This window comes from Larus michahellis, chromosome 1 (genome assembly GCF_964199755.1).
Source record: "Larus michahellis chromosome 1, bLarMic1.1, whole genome shotgun sequence".
In the NCBI taxonomy this organism is placed as follows: Eukaryota; Metazoa; Chordata; class Aves; order Charadriiformes; family Laridae; genus Larus; species Larus michahellis.
This window is the reverse complement of record NC_133896.1, coordinates 4,047,260-4,069,859: the sequence shown is the minus strand read 5'-3', so window position 1 is coordinate 4,069,859 and position 22,600 is coordinate 4,047,260. Positions and strand designations below refer to the sequence as shown.

The window sequence follows — 22,600 nt, the reverse complement described above, 5'->3', positions numbered from 1 at the left end:
AAATCACAAGAATGCCGTAAGACCACATGACTTTGTTATACACCGAACATTTTGGGTTTTTCTTGTATAACTTCTGTGTTGTAAGTCTTTAAGATACTCTTTCAGGCTTCTGTTTGCAAACATAAGTGCTAAAAAACCCTGTTTTTTAATTTTTTACTTTTTACTTTAAAAAGTAAATAGATTAAAAGTGGAGATTTGTCTGAATTTGGAGAGGAATGTCAGGTCCACAGGAAGGACCAAGAGACTAAGACTACCAGATTGGCGATGCCACCTTGACTCCATGAGGAGACTTCCCAGCTTCATCACCTCACTCCGGCAAGGGTTGAAGGCTGGCCCATGAATTGACTTCAGCAGTAAGGAGCTATGAAGCTGGCAGCAAGGCGGTGGGAAGGAGACCTTCAGAAAAGCCAACGCTAAGAGATGCTTGGCCAAAGCCACCCATTTGCTCTTGAGGGCTGAACTGTCACATCTCAGTAGCCTCTTCTGGAGACTTGACCTCTTTTCTCCAGCCCAGAGCTGCCGCTTGGTGCATGGGGATGACTGGGGGGACAGATTTATTCATCAAGACAGAGCAGAAGTTCCTCCTCATGCTTTTCACCCCACAAAGACAAATCATCCCTTGCTGACTTTTCCTGGAGGACTACTCCAGACAACTTGAGACTGAGTAAGTACACGAGCCCCTGAGACAGGAATGATTTTTATTCAGCCTGATGGCTTGTCTACACAGAGGTACTCAAGAAAATTAATTTAAAATTAAAAGAAGGTATGATTTCAGAGTGGATTAGTCAAAGTGCACACAACCCACCAGGTGGCCACTCCTGTTTGGCTTTAAATCAGCCCTCATTTAATTTAGCCAAAATGAAGTACCTTAAATCAAATTAAAGTCTCCTTAGCCCTGAAAGCCGACAAGGGGGAGCTGATGCAGTTTAAGAAAGTTAATTCAGGGGAATCTGTTGATGGTCCCCATGGAAACAAGCCCCCAGATGTCACATTGGGCACTGACACTGACCAAACGTCGGGGATGGAGCACACCTGCCTCCCCAGCTGAGTTTGGCCTTTCATGATTCCTGGACAAGGAAAGCTCTGATTGATGTCAGGTACGATGTCACATCAGCAGCTCCTGCTATTTGCTCAGTTTTTGTAATGGAGAGGGGCAGGACAATAAGACAGTGGACAGACCATGCCACAGGACTTCAGTGAGGTCCATCCACTGCCCACTGTCTTCTAGGACAGGATAGGGAAGTGGAAAGAGACAAGGTAGTCTTGCCTATCCACAGCGAGAAGCAGCATTGCTGAGCGGCACGAGGAGACCGAATTCATCGCCTTGCCCTCCTCTCCGGCTGGCTGGTTTCATATTTGGGTTCATGTTGAGCAATGCGGGGAAGGAGTTGGCCCTGAGCTACTCATCTTGCTGGCTGAACCTCTGCCAGCTGGCCAGCGCTGGGGAAGAGCTGTCACATCTAATGTCACTCAAGTTAGGCGCCATGCATTGGCGATGTGTCTAGACTCTATCCATGAGAGATGAGGGCCACAAGGGTCTCACAAAAGGACTAACGTGCAGATCTCCTGTGGGTAGGTTTTGCAGCCACAAAATCCCCACTTCTTCTAAGAAGCATGCCAAGTCTTGCAATGAGGAAGGGGAGTGGAGGAAATATGCCCCTTCTTGTGGCGGGGGCTCTTCCTACAGGGAAAAGGTCAACCCCAAACCTAAATAGGGAATATTGATTGGCTTCTCTGGGACCTCACAGTCCAACAAAGCCAGACCACAGAAGGGCAAACCTGGTATTAGCAGGAAGGATCTAATGCCCAAACTGATTCCATCAAAATTGAGGATGCCAGCCTCAGCTGGAGGCTGACACTTGCTGGAGACCTGGCACGGAGGAGGTCCAAGCTGCAGCCCTAAGGGGAAGCAAACAAGAGACTCCAAACCTAAAGGAGTAAGGAGACCTCAGCCTGATCACAGGCAGCTCCGACGCAAGGGGAAATAAAATGGAGACGGGTGACTGGAAGGTCAGTTTGTGCTGGCACACAGCACCGCTGCGGCGTTGCAAAGCGTTGTCTCCTGCTTCTTGCACCTCCCTTTCCTCCCAACCTCTCCTGAAGATTTACAGCAGGAATCTCCTTCCCACAACAGCCTCTGCCTGCTCCTGCCACTGAGGCTTTCAGTGGGGAGGCTGCCAGCCCCCGGATGGGCCATGCTTGGGGCAGGACCCGAGGATGCCTGCCCACCCCAAGGGCAGAAAGGGCTAGCGGAAAAGCCATGGCGATGGCAAGGAGGCGATAAGACCCGAAGCCTCACCCTCTTTTGTGCACCCAGCACCTTTGATGAGTCATAAATCAGCCCAAATTTATGCCCTCCAGCCAGCGATTTTATTTTTAACCTTGTCGGGGTAGTGAGTCACGCTGCCTCCCCCAGTCCATCCATGCATCACTCACCACCAAGCCAAGATGGACCCAAAGATGATGAGCTGAACATGTCCTGGACTGCATGATCCTTAGGGGTCCTTTAAGACTTGAGATATTCTATGATACTATGATCTTTGTTCCATCGAGACTCAAAGGTGCTGTGATATGAAGTGGTGAAAGACACAAGTGATGCCGGAGCCACCTCCAAGAGGCATTGGTGACCTCCTCAAGCATCCCAACTTCTCTTAGTAAAATTTTGGGTTATTCCTAGTCAAATAACCACTCCCAAGTGCCATCTGCTTTTCTGCTTTTTCAGGCTATGCTGGGGACAGGTTCTGCGGGCACATCTAGGACACCCGCAAACCTTCACTGACTCCAAAGCTGCCATCGCATGCCCCTCACCCCGTGTTTTTGCAGAAGAACCAGGCGGGATGGCAGGATCTGTCCCTCCACTGCCACTAGTCCCCCATGACCTTGGCCATCCGGGGTTACTGAGCCAGCAGCCTGGAGATTTCCTGTTAACGCTGTGAGGAGGGCTCCACATTTCCTTGGGATCCTTTGTCAGTGCTATTTCGGGTCCCACCTTTTTTTCTCTTCAGCTCCCCACCCACACCTCCCTCAGGGTGGGGTCTTCCCGGATAATTCGTAGCTCTATATATACACATGCATATACGTATGCACCTACATATATTTGTATAGCCATGCATGCGAGTCGAGCCTTCGGGCATTGACTGGACACGGCGGACTTGGCAGGAGGCTCAGTGCTATTCTTTAGGTGGGGAGAGCCTAGGAAGGGAAGAACACAGCTAACCCTCCCTCCTATTCAAAACTATTTAAAGACTGTCTGGCACAGAGTTTCTTTCCCACCAAATGGCTCCAGTGACGATCTGGCTTTACAGGCTGTGTAATCTGATCCACTTCTATTGTTGGCAAATTCATAATTCCCTCATTATTTAACTCTCCTGAAACAGTCGGTTCTACAGAAAAAGAATATGCATTTGAACTATTTTTTTAAATTTTTTTTTGTTTTTCAAGAGCACTGGGACTCAGTTTCCATTTGAAGAACTTTTGTTCTTCAACAGCTCCTGCTCTTCCCCTCCTTAATACAATACACATGATCACAGGAATCACTGATGAAAGGCGCAAACAGCAAGAGATGACCTTTTCCAGTGCTGTCCTAATGCAGGACTCTCCAGCACAGCATATTTATTATCCTGTGGGCTCTTATATATATCCATGAGCAGCGCAAGTAGAGGAGCCTTAACTGTTTCCCCACAGAGAGGAAGGATGCTTTTGTAAGGACTACGCGCTGGCTCATACCTTTGCTCAGCCACAACTCTCTGAAGCAACCCTGGTTACATTTCTTAGAATCATAAAGAATCATAGAATCATAGAATCATTTAGGTTGGAAAAGACCCTTGGGATCATCGAGCCCAACCATCAACCCCACTCTACAAAGTTCTCCCTTACACCATATCCCCCAACACCACATCCAAACGAGCCTTAAACACATCCAGGGATGGTGACTCCACCACCTCCCTGGGTAGCCTATTCCAGTGTCCGACCACTCTCTCTGGAAAGAATTTTTTCCTAATGTCCAGTCTAAACCTCCCCTGCTGCAGCTTGAAGCCATTCCCTCTTGTCCTATCACTAATTACCTGTGAGAAGAGACCAGCACCAACCTCTCTACAATGTCCTTTCAAGTAGTTGTAGAGAGTGATGAGGTCTCCCCTCAGCCTCCTCTTCCTCAAACAAAACAGTCCCAGCTCCTTCAATCGCTCCTCATAAGATTTATTCTCCAGGCCCTTCACCAGCTTCGTTGCCCTCCTCTGCACTCGCTCCAGCACCTCGAGATCTCTCTCGTATTGAGGTGCCCAGAACTGGACACAATACTCAAGGTGTGGCCTCACCAGTGCTGAGTACAGGGGGACAATCACCTCCCTCCTTCTGCTGGTCACACTATTTCTAATACAAGCCAGGATGCCATTGTCCCTCTTGGCCACCTGGGCACACTGCTGGCTCATGTTCAGCCGCTCGTCAATTAGAACCCCCAGGTGCTTTTCTGCCAGGCAGCTCTCCAGCCACACTGCCCCAAGCCTGTAGCGATGCATGGGGTTGTTGTGGCCCAAGTGCAGGACCCGGCACTTGGCCTTGTTGAAGCACATACCGTTAGCATTGGCCCATCGGTCCAATCTATCCAAGTCTCTCTGTAGAGCCTCCCTATCCTCATGCAGATCAACACTCCCGCTTAGCTTCGTGTCATCTGCAAACTTGCTGATGATACACTCTGTGTCCTTATCAAGGTCATCAATAAAGATGTTAAACAGAAATGGTCCCAACATCGAGCCCTGAGGGACACCACTTGTGACCGGCCGCCAGCTGGATTTAACTCTCTTTCTTAACTTCTCCCTGCCTCAGTTTCCCCCATCTCTACATACAAGAGCAGATTTCGGATAGAGGAGCTGTCTCATTTACGGGCTGGTCCAGCACCTTTCTAACCGGGGCCCCAACCTTGGTTAGGTGCCAGAGCAATACAAATAATTACTAATAGTAATCCCCATGGGAGTCTATTACATTATGATCCAACTTCCTCCCAAACAATTGCTCCTCTTCCTTGCTTTGTATGTTCTTCAAAAGAAGCGGCTGCTGTGCTTTAGGGCTGGGACACCAGCCGTGGTAAACATACACCCAGCGTTCCTGCTCAGCTGGGCCTGGGCAGCGAAAAGAAGATAAATCCGATGTAAGACAATCACATTGCGGGCAGGAAAAAAATTGAGGGTTTAATGGAAACGGCAACCTAGCAGCACTAAGCAGCGTTTATCCTGAGAAGTCCCTTAGGGCACATTTATTCACTATTTACAGGATGATCTTATTCAGAATGGCCACAAGAGCAAGAAATGTCAAGGGCAGAAATGCCCCTTGGTCTCAGGGCTCAAAACATCTTCATTCAGAGAGCAGCGAAGGTCTCGACACTACACGAGCACTGGGTTGAGGGAAGCAGAGGTGTACTATGGACACTTGGCTTGCCAGTACGTGGACATTTCCCTGCTTTCTGCCTATGCTGTGGGCATCCTGCTGGTATCACCCAAAAGGTGTGTGAAGGGAAAGATGACCCATAAATGGGAAGAAAAATGCCCCTGGTCCACAGCCAGTCCTGGGCTGAAGTTGGCCCATCCACTGGGTGTGTGGGACAGGTGAACTGTCCTTGTAGGGTACACAAGATATAGAAGCACCCCAATGCCTTAAGCGTAGGTGCAATATCAAACTCCTATGGGAGCTGGGAACCCAAAATATTGAGTGTCCAACAAAAAAAGGGATGTCAATGCAGAAAGACCACCCCAAAGAGGTTTGAGTTGGATCACGTTGGAGCAGAGTAGGCTTTGAGTGGGCTCTCTTGAGGTCCTTGGGCCCTCATTCAAGTAGTTAGCTTGCTCTGAAATGTATGGTGGCAAATGTATGGTCCAAGATGGTTTTTCCATTGCTATGACCAGGAATTTAGGCCTACACAGCATGTAGCAAGGTGGAGAAGGAAGAAGGGGCTCGCTTATTGGTCGGCCAACTGGCCTGACTTAACGCTGACGAAGAACAATGCACAATTTGGTCACCCCTTCCAAGATGGAGCACACAACGGCTTTAATTAGTCAATTAAATGTGGCTTTGTCATAGGAGATGAGACACAACCGGGACCAGCCAGCTGGGTTCTTGGCTGATGAATGACATTGTCTTTCCAGCCCAATGACCTCATTGTTATGACTCAATAGGGGAACAATGTTGTCCACCCAGCAGCCCAGCAAGGAGCGGGATTCCTGCGTGGTTACAGCTGAGCAGAAGAGCATGGGAAGTTGTGGGATGTCGCTGGGTCGGGGATGCAACGCTTGGCACTCAGTGCGAACAGGCTGCGGTAGGTTTTCATGGCATGGTTGCGTGCTGAGAAATTCCAGAAAATTAAAATAATAATATATAATACAAACATAGCATGCAAAGGTGATCATATTCAGCTCCCCAAAAACTCAGCATCTGTTCCCTAGACAGGTAGGTCCAGGTAGTGGGTTTGAGCATGAAGAGACTCACTGGTTAGGGAGCAAAATGCTAAATGGTATCTAATGGAAAGGAAAACTTGCAGCACTTACACGCTGGATAATCTGGATGGAAAAAAAAACCCTGTCTGTGTCATCTTTTGAGCTCAGGGCTTCACTGACATCTCCCTGCCACCGAAACCCTTCTCTCCAGGGCAGAGTCTGGCGGTCGTGCCGCAGGGCAGGCCATGGCAGGGCAAGGGAAGGGAGCAAAGGAAGCAGGAAGGAAGAAGGAGCTGCATCCCCTCCCTGCTGTTAATAATTCTCCTCTTTCTCCTAAAAGAGGCCGGCAGGTCTGCAAACCCCATCCTGGGCTCCCACCTTGGAAGGGACCCAGAGAGGTGACCAGCAGCTCTGGGTGCAGGAGGGGGACACGGGGCTGGGCTTCATGATAATATCCAAATTACTCTGCTCCCGGGGTGGTGAGGACCGGATCCTGCTTTTGGCTCAGCAGTGAAACCCTGACACATCAGCTTGGGCATTTCCTTTAGAAAACCGAGCTGGAGCGGCAGTGGAGTTGGAGATGGGGGGAGAGGGCAGGGACTGGAGGTGGGGTCCATGATGGGACCTGCAAAAAGCCATCAGCAGAGTAGAGGAGAGTGAGGGAGAGGGCACAGAACTGGGATTCAGTGGGTGCTGCTGGTTGTAACCCTGGAGCTGGGGGGTAGGTATGGGGAGAGCAAATGCAGCCCCACGTTGGGGATGGGCTACACCACTGAAGGCTGCAGCTACGTGAACAGCCCTGTCGTGTTGGCAAGTGATCACTGCCACATCAAAGCACGCCTCTGCTGCAAAAACTACCCTGTTTTGTGAGACAGGAGAAAATCAGCATCCCTGATTATAGAAAGGCTGAAGAGACAACTGAAAAATCCCCACGCAGACTTCAAATCCACAGTTGGAGAAGCACAATCATATGTGCAAAAAGACCCTCCCGTTAGCCTGAGCCCTATCTCATCCAGATGTCTCTGGGAATTATCATCGGGGCTAAATCCTCCTTGACTCCCATTGGGGCAGCTCTCAGAAATCAAGCCCTGAGTCTATTGACCATGGAGGCAAGAAAGAGCTGAGGCATCAAAAGCAAATGGCGACTTTTAGTAATGCTTATTGATAACTCTTGGTAATTGATTGTTGCATTATTGCTTTAAATAATTAATAACTAGCAAGCCCATCTACTCCAGACACTGCTCTGTGATGCAAGCGTGCTCCTGGCCTCTGTTAGCTGAGGTTGCTCAGCACACGAGCATCTCTGCCTATCCATCACTGCTTCCTTCCAGCACCCAGACCTCTGTGGGCCACAGTGTCACGGATGAGAGGCTGAAATGCTGGAATGATGCAAAACAACAGAGCCAGGTCCTTCGCCCAGCAAGCTTCTGCACAGTGCAGTGGCCAAATAAGTAGGACACGCACGCTGGAAGCCAGCCATTGCATTTTGAGGTTGTGGACGCAGCCCATGGCCAAGTCCTTCGCTGCTGGAGGATTTGAGCCAGCTCTCCCAAACGGGACTGGAACCATGTTGGAAAAAAGCAAGAAGTGGAGCAAATCCCCATCTTGCAGACAGCCCAGATGCATGGAGGGTTGAAGGCACCTGAGACGGAGATGAGTTACAGCAGCAGGATGTTTGGCACCGTGCTGCTACACTTGCGCACAGACTCTCGCCCCTGGGAAGCCGGCTCAAATCCTGATCCAACCAGATCCAAAGGCTGCTATTTATTGCTACGGAACAAATGCATTATTCCTACTGTATATTATCAAAGAGAGGGTTCCTCCTTTCCCCACTCTTGGCAGTTTTGTGGTAAAAGCCAAGGATTGAACAGGCTGGGATAATTTGCTGGGACTTTGAGAAGTCCTGCGAGGTCCAGGTGGCACTACGTTGCCATAACAAGGCATCCCCTGCCTTTTGGGGGGAGAAACATGGGAAATCTGCCCACAGGTGCCCCACACACATCTGTCCATCTCAGCAAAGAGCAGTCTTGTTGCTTAAAACAGGAACTGAGAGATCTGAGGATCTTTCTCTGCCTCTATGAAATACATTCCTTTACCTACTTCAGAGGCAAGCTGTGAGCATCTGCTCTCCTCAGATTTGGGCAGAAACAAAATCTTATTACACCTTGCTCTCTCTTGTCCCTCGACGATATGTGTGCCTCCGCTCAGACCAAGCCAAAATCCTTGCAGGAACAGCTCATGAGCTGCACTTTTCTTACCCTCCCCTTCCCCAGGCTCCCCACTGCGATGAGCGTCAGCCTTCAGGATGGGAGTAAATATATAAATAATGCAATCCTAATAGTGCTCTCCAAAAACCATCTTCAAAGCCAATTCTCCTGCAGAGGTTTCCTAGCCCTGTTCCCACCCTCCCATCCGCATTATCAATCCCCTTCTTCCAGCACCTTGGGGTACCAGTTTTCCCAGCCAAGATGGAAATAAACCCCTGCCCCAAAACTGCTTCTGAGCGGGATTATAAGGAAACCTTCCTAAAAGTCCAGCTGGGCTGTGTTCACCAGCTCGGGGCAGCCCCCAGCACTTGCTCCTAGGGAAAGCAGCTTACATCCCTGCATCGCTGCCACCCCCCCGGGCGAGCCCCTTCCTAATCAGATCGGAGCAGTCCCGCCAGACACGCAAAACGCTCTCACGGAAGACAAAGCGGAGAGTTGCAACCCTCATCCGCCAGCTCAAACACAAATACAGCCCCGAAATAGCCAGCATTCCTCTGGCACGGTTGTCCCCCAAGTATTTTTCATCAAATCTGCAAGGCACACGTGGCGGCTTCTTTTCGTGATTTTCTCACTTTTTTTTTTTCCAGGGGGGGCTTTTTGCAGGTTTTATCGTCACTGTTAGCAGGATTTTTCTGCATGGGAGAGTCGTGGTTTCAGTTGGGATAGAGTTAATTTATTTATTAGCAGCTGGTGTAGTGCTATGTTTTGTATTTGGGACGAGAAATACTTTTGATAGTGCGCTGGTGTTTTCAGTTGTTGCTGAGCTCGCAAGGTCTTTTCTGCTCCTCACACCACCCCGCCAGTGAGTAGGCTTGGAGGGCACAAAAAGCTGGGAGGAGACACAGCTGGGACAGCTGACCCCAAACTGACCAGAGGGATATTCTATGCCATATGACATCATGCTCAGTATATAAACTTGGGGGAAGAAGAAGGAAGCAGGGGGGAAGTTCGGAGTTATGGTGTTTGTCTTCCCAAGTAACCATTATGCACGATGGAGCCCTGCTTTCCTGGAGATGGCTGAACACCTGCCTGCTGATGGGAAGCAGTGAAAGAATTCCTCGTTTTGCTTTGCTTTTATGCACCGCTTTGGCTCTACCGATTAAACTGTCTTTATCTCAACCCACGAGCTTTTTCCTCACTTTTACCCTTCCAATTCTCTCCCCCATCCAAACTGGGGGGAGTGAGCGGGCAGCTGCGTGGTTCCAGCTGCCATCTGGGGTTAAACCATGAGAGAGAGCATAGCTGAGATACAGAGAGTCGTATGGAGTGGGTCCTCAGCAACCACCACACCAGATCTTGGTTTTGGGACTTGTCCAGAATGCACCAGCTCTCTGTGGTTTCTCCCGGTAAGCACCGTGATGGGGCTCTGAACCCACTCTGGTGCCTGTCCAGTTGTTCACGCCATGTCCTGCAACGACGGGAGCTTCTGCACTGGTCAGGGAGTGTGTGCAGAGGGTCTTGCAGGAGCACGAGCTGCTGATGGGGACGAGTCACTTTTTTTCCATCAGAGATGCTGATGAGAAACCGTAATCTACGTTTCTAATATGATGAGGGGAAGGAGAGCCCTGCTCCCTTGGGGGCTGGCTGTGCCATTGAAAACCCTTTAAAACACCCAGAACCTTAGCCGTCACAGCTGTCAACTACCTTAGCAAGGCTTCATAGGTGGATGCACAAAAGAGATGGATTTCTTTTTTGTTTTTAAACAACCCCCCCAGGTCTTTCCTCTATCAACCCATCAGTTTGGACTTCTGCATTTCCCTCCCACACCCTTTGTAAAGGGCATTCGTAAAGGACTGTACAAAGTACATGTTGACCATGAGGTCCCCTACTTCTCTTGCTGCCAACCCAACCTTACATGCCCACTTTTCACCTCCCCCCGCCATCAGTCCACCCTTCTTCTTGTTGTGCCCCTTCCTTTGCCAAAAGAAGAGCTTTTTTTTTTTCCCAATTCAGCTGCCCTAAATCATCCCCCAGCAGCTGAAGCCATGATTTGGAGGAACACTGACATGGGGAATGTAGATGGCGATGGGTGACAAGCTTTGTGGCTTGGTTGTGCAGCCCACAGTGGTGGTTGTATTTACAACATCCTTGCCCTCATTAGGAATTGCTTAACACCTTCTCCTTGTTGGAAAAACCTCACAGAAAAAGGGGGTTTAGGTGAGATGGTAAATTATAGGCAAGATATCGAGAACCGTTCCGCAAGGGAGAGTTTCTCTGGTGCATGGCCATCCTGGGATATTGCTCCTTGCAACAGCCTGAGAGGGACTTGGGCTGACGAAACACTGAGTGAGGGCTGCAGGGTCTAAACGATGTTAGTGCATCCTCCACCTTGAGCTGGGTCTAACTGCAGCACATCAGACAACTTTATCAGCCTTAACCGATGTGTTGTAGCAGAGGCAGATGTGTCCTCACCATGGAGGTGATAACCCAATAGCTGTAATGGCTATATGCAAAGCAGTGATGGCAGGAGTGAGGCAACTGCAATCATCTTGACAGCAATGATTGCTCTCGGCAGCTTCCTGCCTAATGAAGATGTCTGCATTTCTTCATGGGGAGGGCCCATGAAGGGCCTCCTGTGGTGGGGAGCAAAAGACACTGCACCAAGGATGCATCAGTTGTCAAGACTATTTTTTTTTTTCCTTCTTTTTTCCCCTCTGTGTTTGTTGGCTTAAACAGCAATTTTTTATTTGTCAAGCCTATTGGAAAACATGCTTTCATGTAGTATCAGCAATGAGATGCATCTCAATAGGTTGGATTAGGGGCTCCAGGCTCCAACAGCTTTGCAGAATTGTCTAATAATAGTGTTCTACTTTGGAAAGAAAAGGGAAAATAATTGAATTTACCACTCCCATCTTCCCCAGACCCTCATGGTAAGCATGCAGTGTGGATGGATGGAGATCCACAAGGATCTACTAGGCTACATGGTTTTCCTGGACACAAGAAGGATTGCTCCAAGCTGGCCTTGTTCTGTTGGGAAAGGGTGCGTGCACTGCCACGGGCCACAATCCATCAAGGCCAAATCTCCTCCTAATTTGTGAAAGACCAAATTTTGCCATCTAGCACCAAAGAAAAGACTAAATATATTGCAGCAGGACTAAACCCAACCCGGACACCCACGACACTTGGGGAACTTGGATATTCCAACACTAAATGGGACTGGATTTGGATGTGAGCCAAAACCTGGGCAGCCAATCAGAGGAAGCCTGATTAATTCTTGCTTTTCTTTCCTTTAATCGCTGTCTGCCCACACTGTGGGCAGATATCCAGGGTATCCAGACACTAAGCATGGGGTCCTTCTGCCTTCAGTTAGACGATCAAAAGTGACGCGTACAAACCTCGGCTAGCCATTTACTTCCTCTCTGCAGATCAAGGCGAGACATATTCAGCTGCTCCATCGATAGTTAATTCTAAGCTGCGAAAACAACTGGGAACCGGCAGCTTAAAAGTAAAATTGCTTCCACTCCACGTTTAAACAGTAAAAGTGAGTTTTAAGAGAACAACTCCTGTTTATTCAAAACACTCGAGGGACACGAAACGATTCATTTCAGTCACTAACTCCATCAAAGATTGGCGCTTGGGATTTGCTCAATGAATTGCTTAGCATTAAACTCAAAAATATGTTGAAAAGTTTATGTGTCAGGTATCCAGGACCTTGGTTACTTGATGTATCTTAAAGGTATTTTAAATGTTGTTTTGCATCTGTCAGTTTAACAGAAACTTCCTCTACAAGCAAAGATCGATTGCCACCGATAAGCCCCAAATTAGTATTATTCATCATTACCTAGGAAGACTTAAAAGATGCATAAATTAGAAATCAAAATAGAGCGGTGGCAGGCTATATAACTGCTTAAACAAATATTTTCGTAGTGTGTCCACCTGGTTAGAAAACACAGCTGAAAGGCAAGAGGGGGCTGTAAATCTCCAAGTTCTACAATGAGCAAGTGGGGAGAATCAGCCCTGCTTAAGGGATATAGCTATGAATTGTAAATGAAAAAACATGATTAAAATCAAATCATTCCAATTAAGACTTTCTTCTTCTGTGTTTTAAATCGTGATTAAAATTCATAATTTAAGCCACATCAATTTAAATCAAAGCACCCTGCCATAAAATGAGGTTTTGAACCCTTTGTGAGGCTTTAATGAGAAAAAAGGACGTTCTCCTGTTGAATGCAGTTAATGGGGATTTATTGGTACCATTCATGGGTAGGAACTAGCAGCTTAGAAGCCTACAAAATTGCATAGACTGAGAGTCTTGAGGGCTTTTTTTAGCTGCCTGGGAAAATTTTAAGGAAGCAAAATAATTTTCTATCCTAGGGTGTTGTAATAAGCTCAGAATTTACTTTGCTGTGATATTGCACATGGCTGTTCAGCACAGGGAAATTTATCACTCATGCCAAAGAGGTCAGCACCTCTCATTGCTTTTTTGGCATGGGAATTACCCCGAGGCTTGGGCGAGCGTGGAGGCGATAATCTCGACAGCCACCGAGGTGGGCTGAGATTAACTCCTGCGTGCTTGAAAAATGGGCTCAAGGGTGTAATTTTCTCTTGCCGGCTTCACCGCTGACGTGACGCCGTATCTCATTTCGCTCACGTTTTGCCCTGGCTGTCTCTTGGCTGGATCCGGCTTTGCCGGGAGCCCCACAGCAGTTCCTGGTTCATCCCATTTGCAGCACATGTGTCACTTTTCATTGCTACGGGTGATTTTGGCGTGCTTATGGCATTGCTTTGATTTGGTATAAATTCATATGCCCTTTGAAAGAGGCTGTGGAGAGCACAAACACTTCATCGCATTGTGTCAAACCAGATCAAGAGACTGATTCATCTGAAAACTAAACTAATATTAGAGAAAAAAAAATAAAAAATAAAAAAAAGAGGGGGTCGTTTCATGCATTTACTACGTGTTGCTACTTTCTCCGCTTTGCCAAGAGAAACCCATGGGAACAATTTTTTTATTTGTTTATTTGTTGTTTTCATTGGTTTAGGGTCCAAAAGCAAATCAGGTCCCCAGCAGCTAGAGAGTGGGAAGATGCCTGAAAAAATGCACGAATGAGAATCCTGGTTTTGGAGTCGTGGGATCACAACCTGGTTTGAGGGTTATTGGCTGGCCTAATACATGGTAGAAAACTTGCTTCCCTTACCGGTGCTTTAAACATTTCTTCTGTTGCTTAATAAATCAGAAATATCCAACAAGGACAACTTTAATTGCTTATGTAGTGTATATATAGATTTATATATATAATATATATACCCAGGACTTTGGTTACTTGATGTCACCCCAGTGCAGCCACTGCTAACTGGATCCATGCTGGGGAGCACAGTGCATCACTTTAACTACTGTGTTTTTTCTCATAGTCAAGGCATACAGTATCTTGATAAGCAGCGTATAATAGTAACCCTGAGAGCTATCCATTTTCCGCAGGCTGCAGCAGTATCATTTAAACTTTTCCATTTTTCTTTTACCCCCCGTTTGCGTACGTGGTGGAATGTCTTATCTCACCCTCCTGCCTTTAGACTCTGGGGAGGAGAAAAAAAGAAAAGTGGCCTTTGCTATTAGGTTTCAAAGAAGGACTTTCTCAAACATAGTTTCTCCAAACCCTCCTGCAGAATCTTTCAAGTCCCCTTTGTCAAAGTTAAAAATTTGGCATTTTTCTCTTTGCTTGTATCTAGCAGAAGCCACTTAGAATAAACGCCTGACAAGGTTGTCTCCTGATTTCTCTAAAACAGATTTAATATATCTTTAAGCACTACAGGTTAATAACTCTAAGCCAATTTCTACCTCCTCCTGCAGTTAAATTTACTAAAATCAATTAAGGCTGAGAGAGAAAATTTCAGCCTTTGTCATTAATAACTAAGGCCTTATTCTTCCACTGCAAAATGACCTTCCTCCTCCCTTTCACCAGTCTCATGAGCCATGTGGCATAAGACCAAAGCCCCCTGCACATAGAGCTTGTAATACAGAGAAAAAGCCGCTGGATTAATCTAATTTTTATTACGAATGCTAAGAATATGAGCCAGACCTCAAAGCAACATCTAAAATGGGACCAATTCAGAAATAAAAAATTACCTTTTCCATTTTGGAGGATGTTTCAATGCAGATCTCGTCTGCCTATTTCTCAGGCGTCTGTCCTGCACCTGGCTTCAAACACACACTTGTTTTTTAAACCTAAAGACCGTGCTTTTCTTATCTATCTTTCCATTTGCAGCCTTTAGGGTGTACTCCTGTCCCACCATCAAGAAATTCTTCCAAATCCTGAAACCTAGCTTTTTTTTTGATGTTTCTAAGCAAATACAGATACTGTTATGCAACATAAGGGTTTCCAGGGGTAGATCCTGGATATTTTTGGTGTAACATGAGACCCCGAAGGGGAACATGTACAGAGACAAGCATCTCTAGGGGCCAAATCATAGAATCATAGAATGATAGAATGGTTAGAGTTGGAAGGGACCTTAAAGACCATCTAGTTCCAACCCCCCTGCCCTGGCAGGGACACCTCCCACCAGAACAAGTTGCTCCAAGCCCCGTCCAACCTGGCCTTGAACCCCTCCAGGGATGGGGCAGCCACAGCTTCTCTGGGCAACCTGGGCCAGGGTCTCACCACAATCATAGTGAAAAACTTCTTCCTGATATCTAACCTAAATCGCCCCTCTTCCAGTTTGAAGCCATTACCCCTCGTCCTATCACTACATGCCCTTGTAAAAAGTCCCTCTCCAGCTTTCTTGTAGGCCCCCTTCAGACAGTGGAAGACTGCTATAAGACCTCCACGGAGCCTTGTCTTCTCCAGGCTGAACAACCCCAACTCTCTCAGCTTGTCCTTATAGCAGAGGCTCTGATCAGCTTCGTGGCCTCCTCTGGACCTGCTCTAACAGGTCCATGTCCTCATCCCAAGACACATCTGTATTGCCTTCAGAAGACACTCCTCTCTCTCTCCACAAACAGCAGCTGGATTCAAGGACAATTCTGCTCCAACCCTAAACACCTTGGTTAAGTAGCTGAACCTACATGACATCAACTTGGCTCCTTCAGTGGGAGGAAAAAGCAATTTGCCCACGACTGCAGAAGAGCTGGCAACACCAGGACTCCCAATTTTCCCTTCCTTTGCAAGGCAGCTCATCCCAGCTTGTCCAAACTGGGCCCTATTCCCTTTCTGCTGCCACTCAGCCCCAGCACTATGCCAATACATGGAACCTTGGACATTACGCACAAGTCGAGCCATGCTGAAAGCCAAATCTCAACCCAGCATGTTGCCTTCCCGCAGCTGGTTTATAGCGGATGCACATCTAAAAGCAGGTGCTTCAGCAGCACTGAATCCCCGTTGCCTAAAATAAAGGCTCATTCCCTTTCGTTATCCCTTCTGCTCTGTGCCGGGCATTGAGGCATTACACTGAGTTAATTTTAATAAGTCGTTTGCATTCTCCCTGTCTCCTTGCAATACTTTGTCACCAAACTGTCACCGGCGTCTGCTGAGCGCTCCTGGCCTGCAGCCAAGCAAGCCGTGAGACGTACATTATTTACGGGACAGAAAAGGTGCCTGCAACATGCCGAGCCGCGTGCGCTGCAAAGATCCAAAGATTTGCAAAGCAGCCACATTTAGTGATGAGAAAAACTTCAGCGAGAAGGCTTGGGACCCAATAAGGAAATGATCAAGGGAGGATATCGGTGCCTTTGGGGTTTGGAGCAACTTCACTCCATCTCTTGAAGGAGAGAGAGTTTTTTTTTCTCTTTAGGGTTGATGGGGCATCCTGGCATTTGCTGGTTCCCAATGGCTTTAAGCAGGATTCGGTACCGAAGGCTGACTCTGAGTCACTCTATGTCTCAAGTCAAGTGAATACGTGCATGCAACCCCCAAGAAGGTCACCCCAAGTAACCCACCACAGGGCTCTGCACTCAAAGAAGGCAGCAGTATTACTACTGGCATTTTCCAAGACTCCCTCCGGCACTCGCTATTTCTAGCATTATTTGCAATTCAAAGCCAGTAGCTAACTCGAAGCAGGCTAAGTCATCCTTGAAGGAACCTGTCCCCCTCCCTTGGCTGTGGAATGAGGTGAGGACATTGATACCCATCACCTGGAAGTTTAGCTAGAAGAACAATCCCGCCTAGTCAGCATGGCCCCCAGGTGGTCACATTGCAAAGGGGTAGAAACAAGCAGTGCAAAGCCAGCAGCTCCTCCTGAATCACAGCACAGGGTCAAGCTCCAGATTTTAGAGGTGTCATGATAAAAGCCTTCTAAATGTGACTTGTGACTTCTCCCCTTGCAGCATCGTGAGGTGGTTTCTGCCATGGAAAGCCGTTGCTGCATTGCAGCCCCCTGCTCACCAGGCCTTCGTTGATGCTATTTCATAGAATCATAGAACACCAGGTTGGAAGGGACCTCAAGGACCATCTGGTTCAACCTTTCTTGGCAAAAGCACGGTCTAGACAAGATGCCCCAGCACCATATTTGTAATGCAGCAGCCTCAGAGACCCCAACTGAGAGCATCTCCCCATCCCTGAACAATCATCGCGTTGTCTCTCCACCAACCAGCACACAGTCTAAGCAGACACATGCAAAAAAGAGAGAAAACCTGTAGCACAGCCTGTCCTTCAAACAGCATTTTAGCTCTTCAGACCATAGCAGATCATATATGATTTTTGTACAGTAACAAGTAAGCTCATCTTTTTCTCCCCAGCTCTGTCTACCTTCTCGGACAGGGCTGTTTAGATCAAAAGTAACATGGTTTTGGGTATAGGTTAGTCCCAATGCTTAGGCATGTCTAAACTGGAGCTGTGATATGGGCAGAGCACATCCCTCCTCCCTCCACCCAGTTTTAAGTGGATTTATATATTTCTCAAGGACCACCAGAGCAAAACACCATGAGGCTTCATCCCAGCGCTACAATTAGAGCAATTAGAGCCGTTAAAACTAGATGAAGCTCAGATGAACTGTCCCCATCCCTCCCAAATAACAAAGAAGCAACAGGAGAAAGCACCTCACCCCGGGGTGTGGGACAGCATCACACCAGGTAGTTTGGGGGAAAACATAGGGTTGTGTTTTTTTTTTTTTGGTTAAGCACCAATGGCACATGGAAAGGGTTTGGGGGGAGATGGGTGGTGCCTCCCCAAGCCCCACCATGCAGTAGGACCTGCAAGACCCCCATGAAGACCCCAGGCTCGAGCCTGGTTGTCTCACAAGCTGCAAGAGAAAGACTCGGTGGATTTGCTTGGCAATCCCAAGACCAAAAACACTGCTCTCTGCAACGTGGACTGTTCGGCGAAGCCCTGGGGGTTGCAGGGAACTGATCTCAGGTAGGGGGAGAACAACAAATGCCAGATGACAGTGCATCATTTAGATTTAAAAAAAACCAAAACAAAACAAAACAAAAAGCAAGGTTTGGTCTGGAGCTCTCTGTGAAGGAAAGGGCAGGCATTGCAAGAATTCAGAAACAACATCCTTAGGTGGAGATTGGCAAGTTATGGAAGAAGCTGTGCACGTAAACAGGCTTTCGACGAGGAAGTTGGCAGAAGCATGTGAAAATGCTTCGGTGGGTTTGCGGGATTTCACATGCCTGCACACACGGAATGGACCAAACCGGGCCACCCGGATTCCTGCAAAGTTCAAACCCTCCTGTGATGTTTGGCTTTCTCAGCAGAGCTGAGGGTGGCCGTCTGTCATGCAAGGGTGCTGTAGGGCTGGGAGCAGGACTGAAGGTGAGGGAGATGCTCAGGCTCCCAAACTGCATGTTTCTGCCCATGTGCCATTCTCCAGCAGCTCAGCAGCTGGCAGGGAGGAATTTCCCACCACGGGTGGGTTGTTTGCTACATGCTTGGTCCCGCTACTGCTTGGACCACCTGGAGATGTAGCTACTGAAGGCACCTGGGCTTGGGGCTTGACCCCTTGTAGCACAGAGCAGCTCAGCTGGGTGTCACGGCAGGATCTCACCTCCCCAGAGCATCACCCTGTAGGGATGAAGCCCCAGTTGCTCCATCCTCCCTGGTCCCACAGAGGACCAAGGGGCTCTGGGTGCTGTGGTGGGACCCTGGGGACAGGACAAAGGGGCCACCCAGTCCCGCATCATGGAGAAGGGGACAAAATTCAGGGTAGACAGGGATGGATATGGTCCCGCATTTAAACCCCAACAGCTCCTCTCTGCTCTCGCATGGCAATACAACACCCAGAATAACGCGGGGGCCACCGCACAGCCTGAGGGAATCCTCGCTGGCTACAGTCAACCTCGATCAGCCCCCACCGCCTGAACCCCAGAGCTTGTGTGGCCAGCCTTAGGTTTTTTTTAGAGTGTGCAGATGGGGAGAGAAAAATGCATTATTTATAGGGCAAATAATAACCAAAGCGCAACCCCAGCCTCCCTGCAAATGCTGAGAGCAGGTATTTCCAGCCGGCCTCCCGCCACTGCCGACATGAATGATCACCAGCCTCCTCAACATAAGCCTTTAAAGCAACTCTCTGGAATTAAATCAGTGTGTCGCACTGGTTCCAGCTCCTTTCATTCAAAGATCTTCAAGTGCTTTACAAACAATTCTTTAATTAAGCCTCCTAAACAGACCCATGGGGAATCATTACTATATATCTGCTTTGCCACTGGGGAATCAAAGGCATCGCGCTGCTAAAATGGTTTGCAAAAAGGTCGCAAAAACCTTGTCGCCGTTCCTCCGACAGCAAACGTATGACACGCTCCACTCCAATGCTGATTTTAAAACTCTCTGGTTAACAAATTTCTTCTCCTCCCATAGCCGTGGCCCCAGTTGCCCGCTCCTGCCCGTGTCACGATTAGTATTCAATGGCTCAAATGGATTTTAAAAAATGCACATCTTTGACAGCCCGTCTTGGACAAACACGAACTCCCAGTACCAGGGAGCCGGAGCAGCTTTGGGAATGAAAAGGGGTGTTTTGGCAACAAGGATTTAAAACCCATCAATCTGCACTTTGCTTTGAATCGGGCGAAGGGTTGATCTCCCGTAAAACCCCTTCCTGCCTTTTTTGCCCTCAGGGCAGGTTTGAGCTGTGTCTTCTTTTTAATCCTCTGAGAACAAAAAGTATCGGTTTTCTCTTCCTGATGCAATTTTGCTATCGTACCCCCGGTGGGATAGAAGATCTAATACGGGGAAAGAATAAATACAATAAAACGTCCTGTGAGCACGCTGTAATGGGTAACTCTGAGCCCCCGGCAGGCTGGGTGAATTTAAAGATGCTGTTTGCCCGACGTCACATTCGCTGCGTCTCTTGCACACACCGGCTCTGCCTTGTCTGAGGCCGACTTTTATTCTGATTTACAGCAGGGAAATAAGGGGTAATCTCTGCAGAATCGGGGGACTGGCTTGATACAAACCTGGAAACCGGTATGTCTGGTGAAAGAGCCGTGCCCAAAATAGCTGCTTTTAACAACTTCAGCAACCTTGGGCTGATTCTGCTCTGCCCCATGCACGATGTTGTCACCTTCTTCCTCAAGACACACAAAAACACGCTGCGAAATCCCAATGCTCACCCCCCCATTTCACATCCAATTCAAACAGAGCAAATCACGCAGGCCCCATCCCCTTTACTATTTTTTCAAGATACCAAAAATCTTACAGTTTCACTTACAAACCCAACTTCTTCCCATTTTGGTGGGGGGGGCAGGGGGAAGATGAATTTAGGTAGCTCAGATGATTGCAGCCAATACCAGCATGGGAGGTGAGCACTGCTGGGACTCCAAGCCCAACCACCCAGCAAGGAGGGATGGTTATTTTGACCCCCAAGGAAGAAAATCTTGGTGCCAATACCCAGGGAGCAACATAAAAGCACCTCTAAGGAGCTTATTTCAAAACTTAAGGGGAGCATTAATGGCAGAAAACACTGTTTTGAAGGATTTAATCAAAGAATTTCCCAGAAAAAAATGTAATAGGATCACTTGTGAGTGCTACAGAAACAGGTCCCCCCACCATCCTACCGCCAAAAGCCTGTTTTGTACCAATCCTAGCATATTTATCACTCCATTTTGAAAAAAAACAAACAAAACCTTCTGAAGAGGCAAAGTCAGCTAAACTCAGCTCAGTTCTGGCCGGCACAAGAAAATCTGCATTAACAGCTCTTGCTTTATGCCAATATTAATGGGGCTGAGGCTTCTGGAGTTTTACTGGGAAGAGAAATCTTCTCTTTTGAAACTCCTGTTGGCATCGGGGGCGGGGGGGGGGGTCGGAGGCTTCACACCTGCTCACCCACTGAGCCCCGTCCAGTTCCGAGAGGAGCAGGCAAAAAATCGGGCAGGCGGAGATTTCAGCTGGATCTCCGGGAATTCACCCCGTAGTTAAACCTCCAGGGCCCTGCCTCCACTTGTTCTTTTACCTCCGGAGAGTCCCCCAGCTTTTGTTACCTTGAATAAAAGCACATTCAGCTTAGCAGAGGCATTGCCGGGAGACGTGACCCGGAGCAAGGTTTCAACTTCTCGTTTTGTTTTATTTTATTTTATTTTGTTGTATTATTTTATTATTTATTTTTTTAATTTTTTTTTTTTTTTAATTTTCCTCTTCCCTCAAAACACAGGGGAAAAAAATACCCCTTTCCTCCCTGCCTTTATTCACTTTTAAAATAATCAATGCGTTTCCTTTCCTTGCTACTTCTTGGTGTGGTTTATGGCCAGCTCTCCGACGAAACACCCTGCCAAAGAACCAGACCTCCCGCTGCATCACCCACAGACGTTTCCCCAGCACCCTTAACCCCAGCACTATTGCAGGACCCGAGACACCATTTCCACTCCCAAACCTCCCTGCTGCGATGCAGCCCCCGTCCCACAATGGTCCCACAGCAAAGGGCCTCCAGAAGTTGATCCTTTTTTTCCCCAACTCCACCATCAGCTTCCATCAGGGAACTGCTATCTCCCACCACTTTTCCCCCGTCTTTTCCCACCACTTTTCCCCACCACAACCCAGGGCTGAGGACTCACGTTCCATACGTGCAGCACCTGGCGTGCTGGACCATTGGAAGAGCCGCCCAACCAAACCCAACCAAAGGTCTCCCCTCGCTCCATGGGACCCCAAAAGAGGGGTGTGAAGCTCAGTGCTTTGCACATCCGTCTCCCCAGAGCCCCCAGAGCCCAAACCCCTGACGGGGGGGTGCTTTATGAAGCTGGATGAAGGAGCGAAGAAGCGGCATGTTTAGCTCATACCGTTGCGTAAAGAACCAAGCACTGCGGCTTTCGTGCCCCAAGTTGCCGCGGACGGTTTGATGCGCTTAGTTCTTAAATAAGAGGGTTAAATCAGCCCGGATTCAGAAAGCGGAATCAGCCTGCATTCAGAAAGCGGGTGGGCACTCAGCATCCCTCAGTTTATTTTCCGCATTTCTGCCCAATTTGCTTCAAAGTAGCCAACAGTAAAAGGGAAAAAGAGGCGGGGGGCGGGGGGTGGTGGGGAAGGAGAAAAGGTGAGGGATGCTGGAGGTGGGGAGCGTGGAGGAAAGCAAAAAGCGGGGCATCCGGAGGGGGATGAAGGCGGGGAGGCGGCACTCACCGAGCAGCAGCAGCGGCAGCAGCAGCGGTGCCCGCATGGTGCCTCGGCGCGCCCGTCCCCGCCGCCGCTCCCGGCGCTCTCTCCCCGGCGGGGCGGGCGGGCGGCCGCTGCCCTCCCCCGGCCCCGGTCCCGGCCCCGTCCGTCCCTCCGTCCGTCCGCCCCCCACCCCCCCCCAACTTCTCCTGCCGCCGAGGGAGGTGCACCGCCCGCCCGGCCCGCCCCCGCCTCCGCCCCCCCCCCCCCCGGATCGGGGGGGAGAGACCCGCAGGGAGGGGGGCGGTGCTGGGGACGGAGGGTGGCTAGAAGGAAGGCGGGGGGGGGGTGGTGGTGTCCACTTGGGGGTTTCGTCGGGGTGAGGTTTGGGGGGGGGGATTTGCGGTTCCCATCTGCAGGAGGAGGGGTTGGGAGTTTCGTTGGGATGGGGTTTTGA

At 48.8% G+C, this 22,600-nt stretch overlaps 1 protein-coding gene across 4 annotated transcripts in view; it reads right to left on the bottom strand.

The window, feature by feature from the left end:
- PODXL (podocalyxin like) overlaps positions 1 to 22,334 on the bottom strand; it is a 46,918-nt gene extending 24,584 nt beyond the window's left edge. For 3 of the 4 annotated variants that reach the window (XM_074573206.1, XM_074573207.1, XM_074573208.1), the window contains exon 1: positions 22,171 to 22,306. In XM_074573206.1, the coding sequence (XP_074429307.1) occupies positions 22,171 to 22,207 (37 nt within the window). In that variant the 5' untranslated portion in view covers positions 22,208 to 22,306. Of the gene's footprint in view, positions 1 to 22,170 lie in introns of all 4 variants that reach the window. The other variant, XM_074573205.1, reaches the window with a different exon arrangement.
- Positions 22,335 to 22,600: the final 266 nt, after the last annotated feature.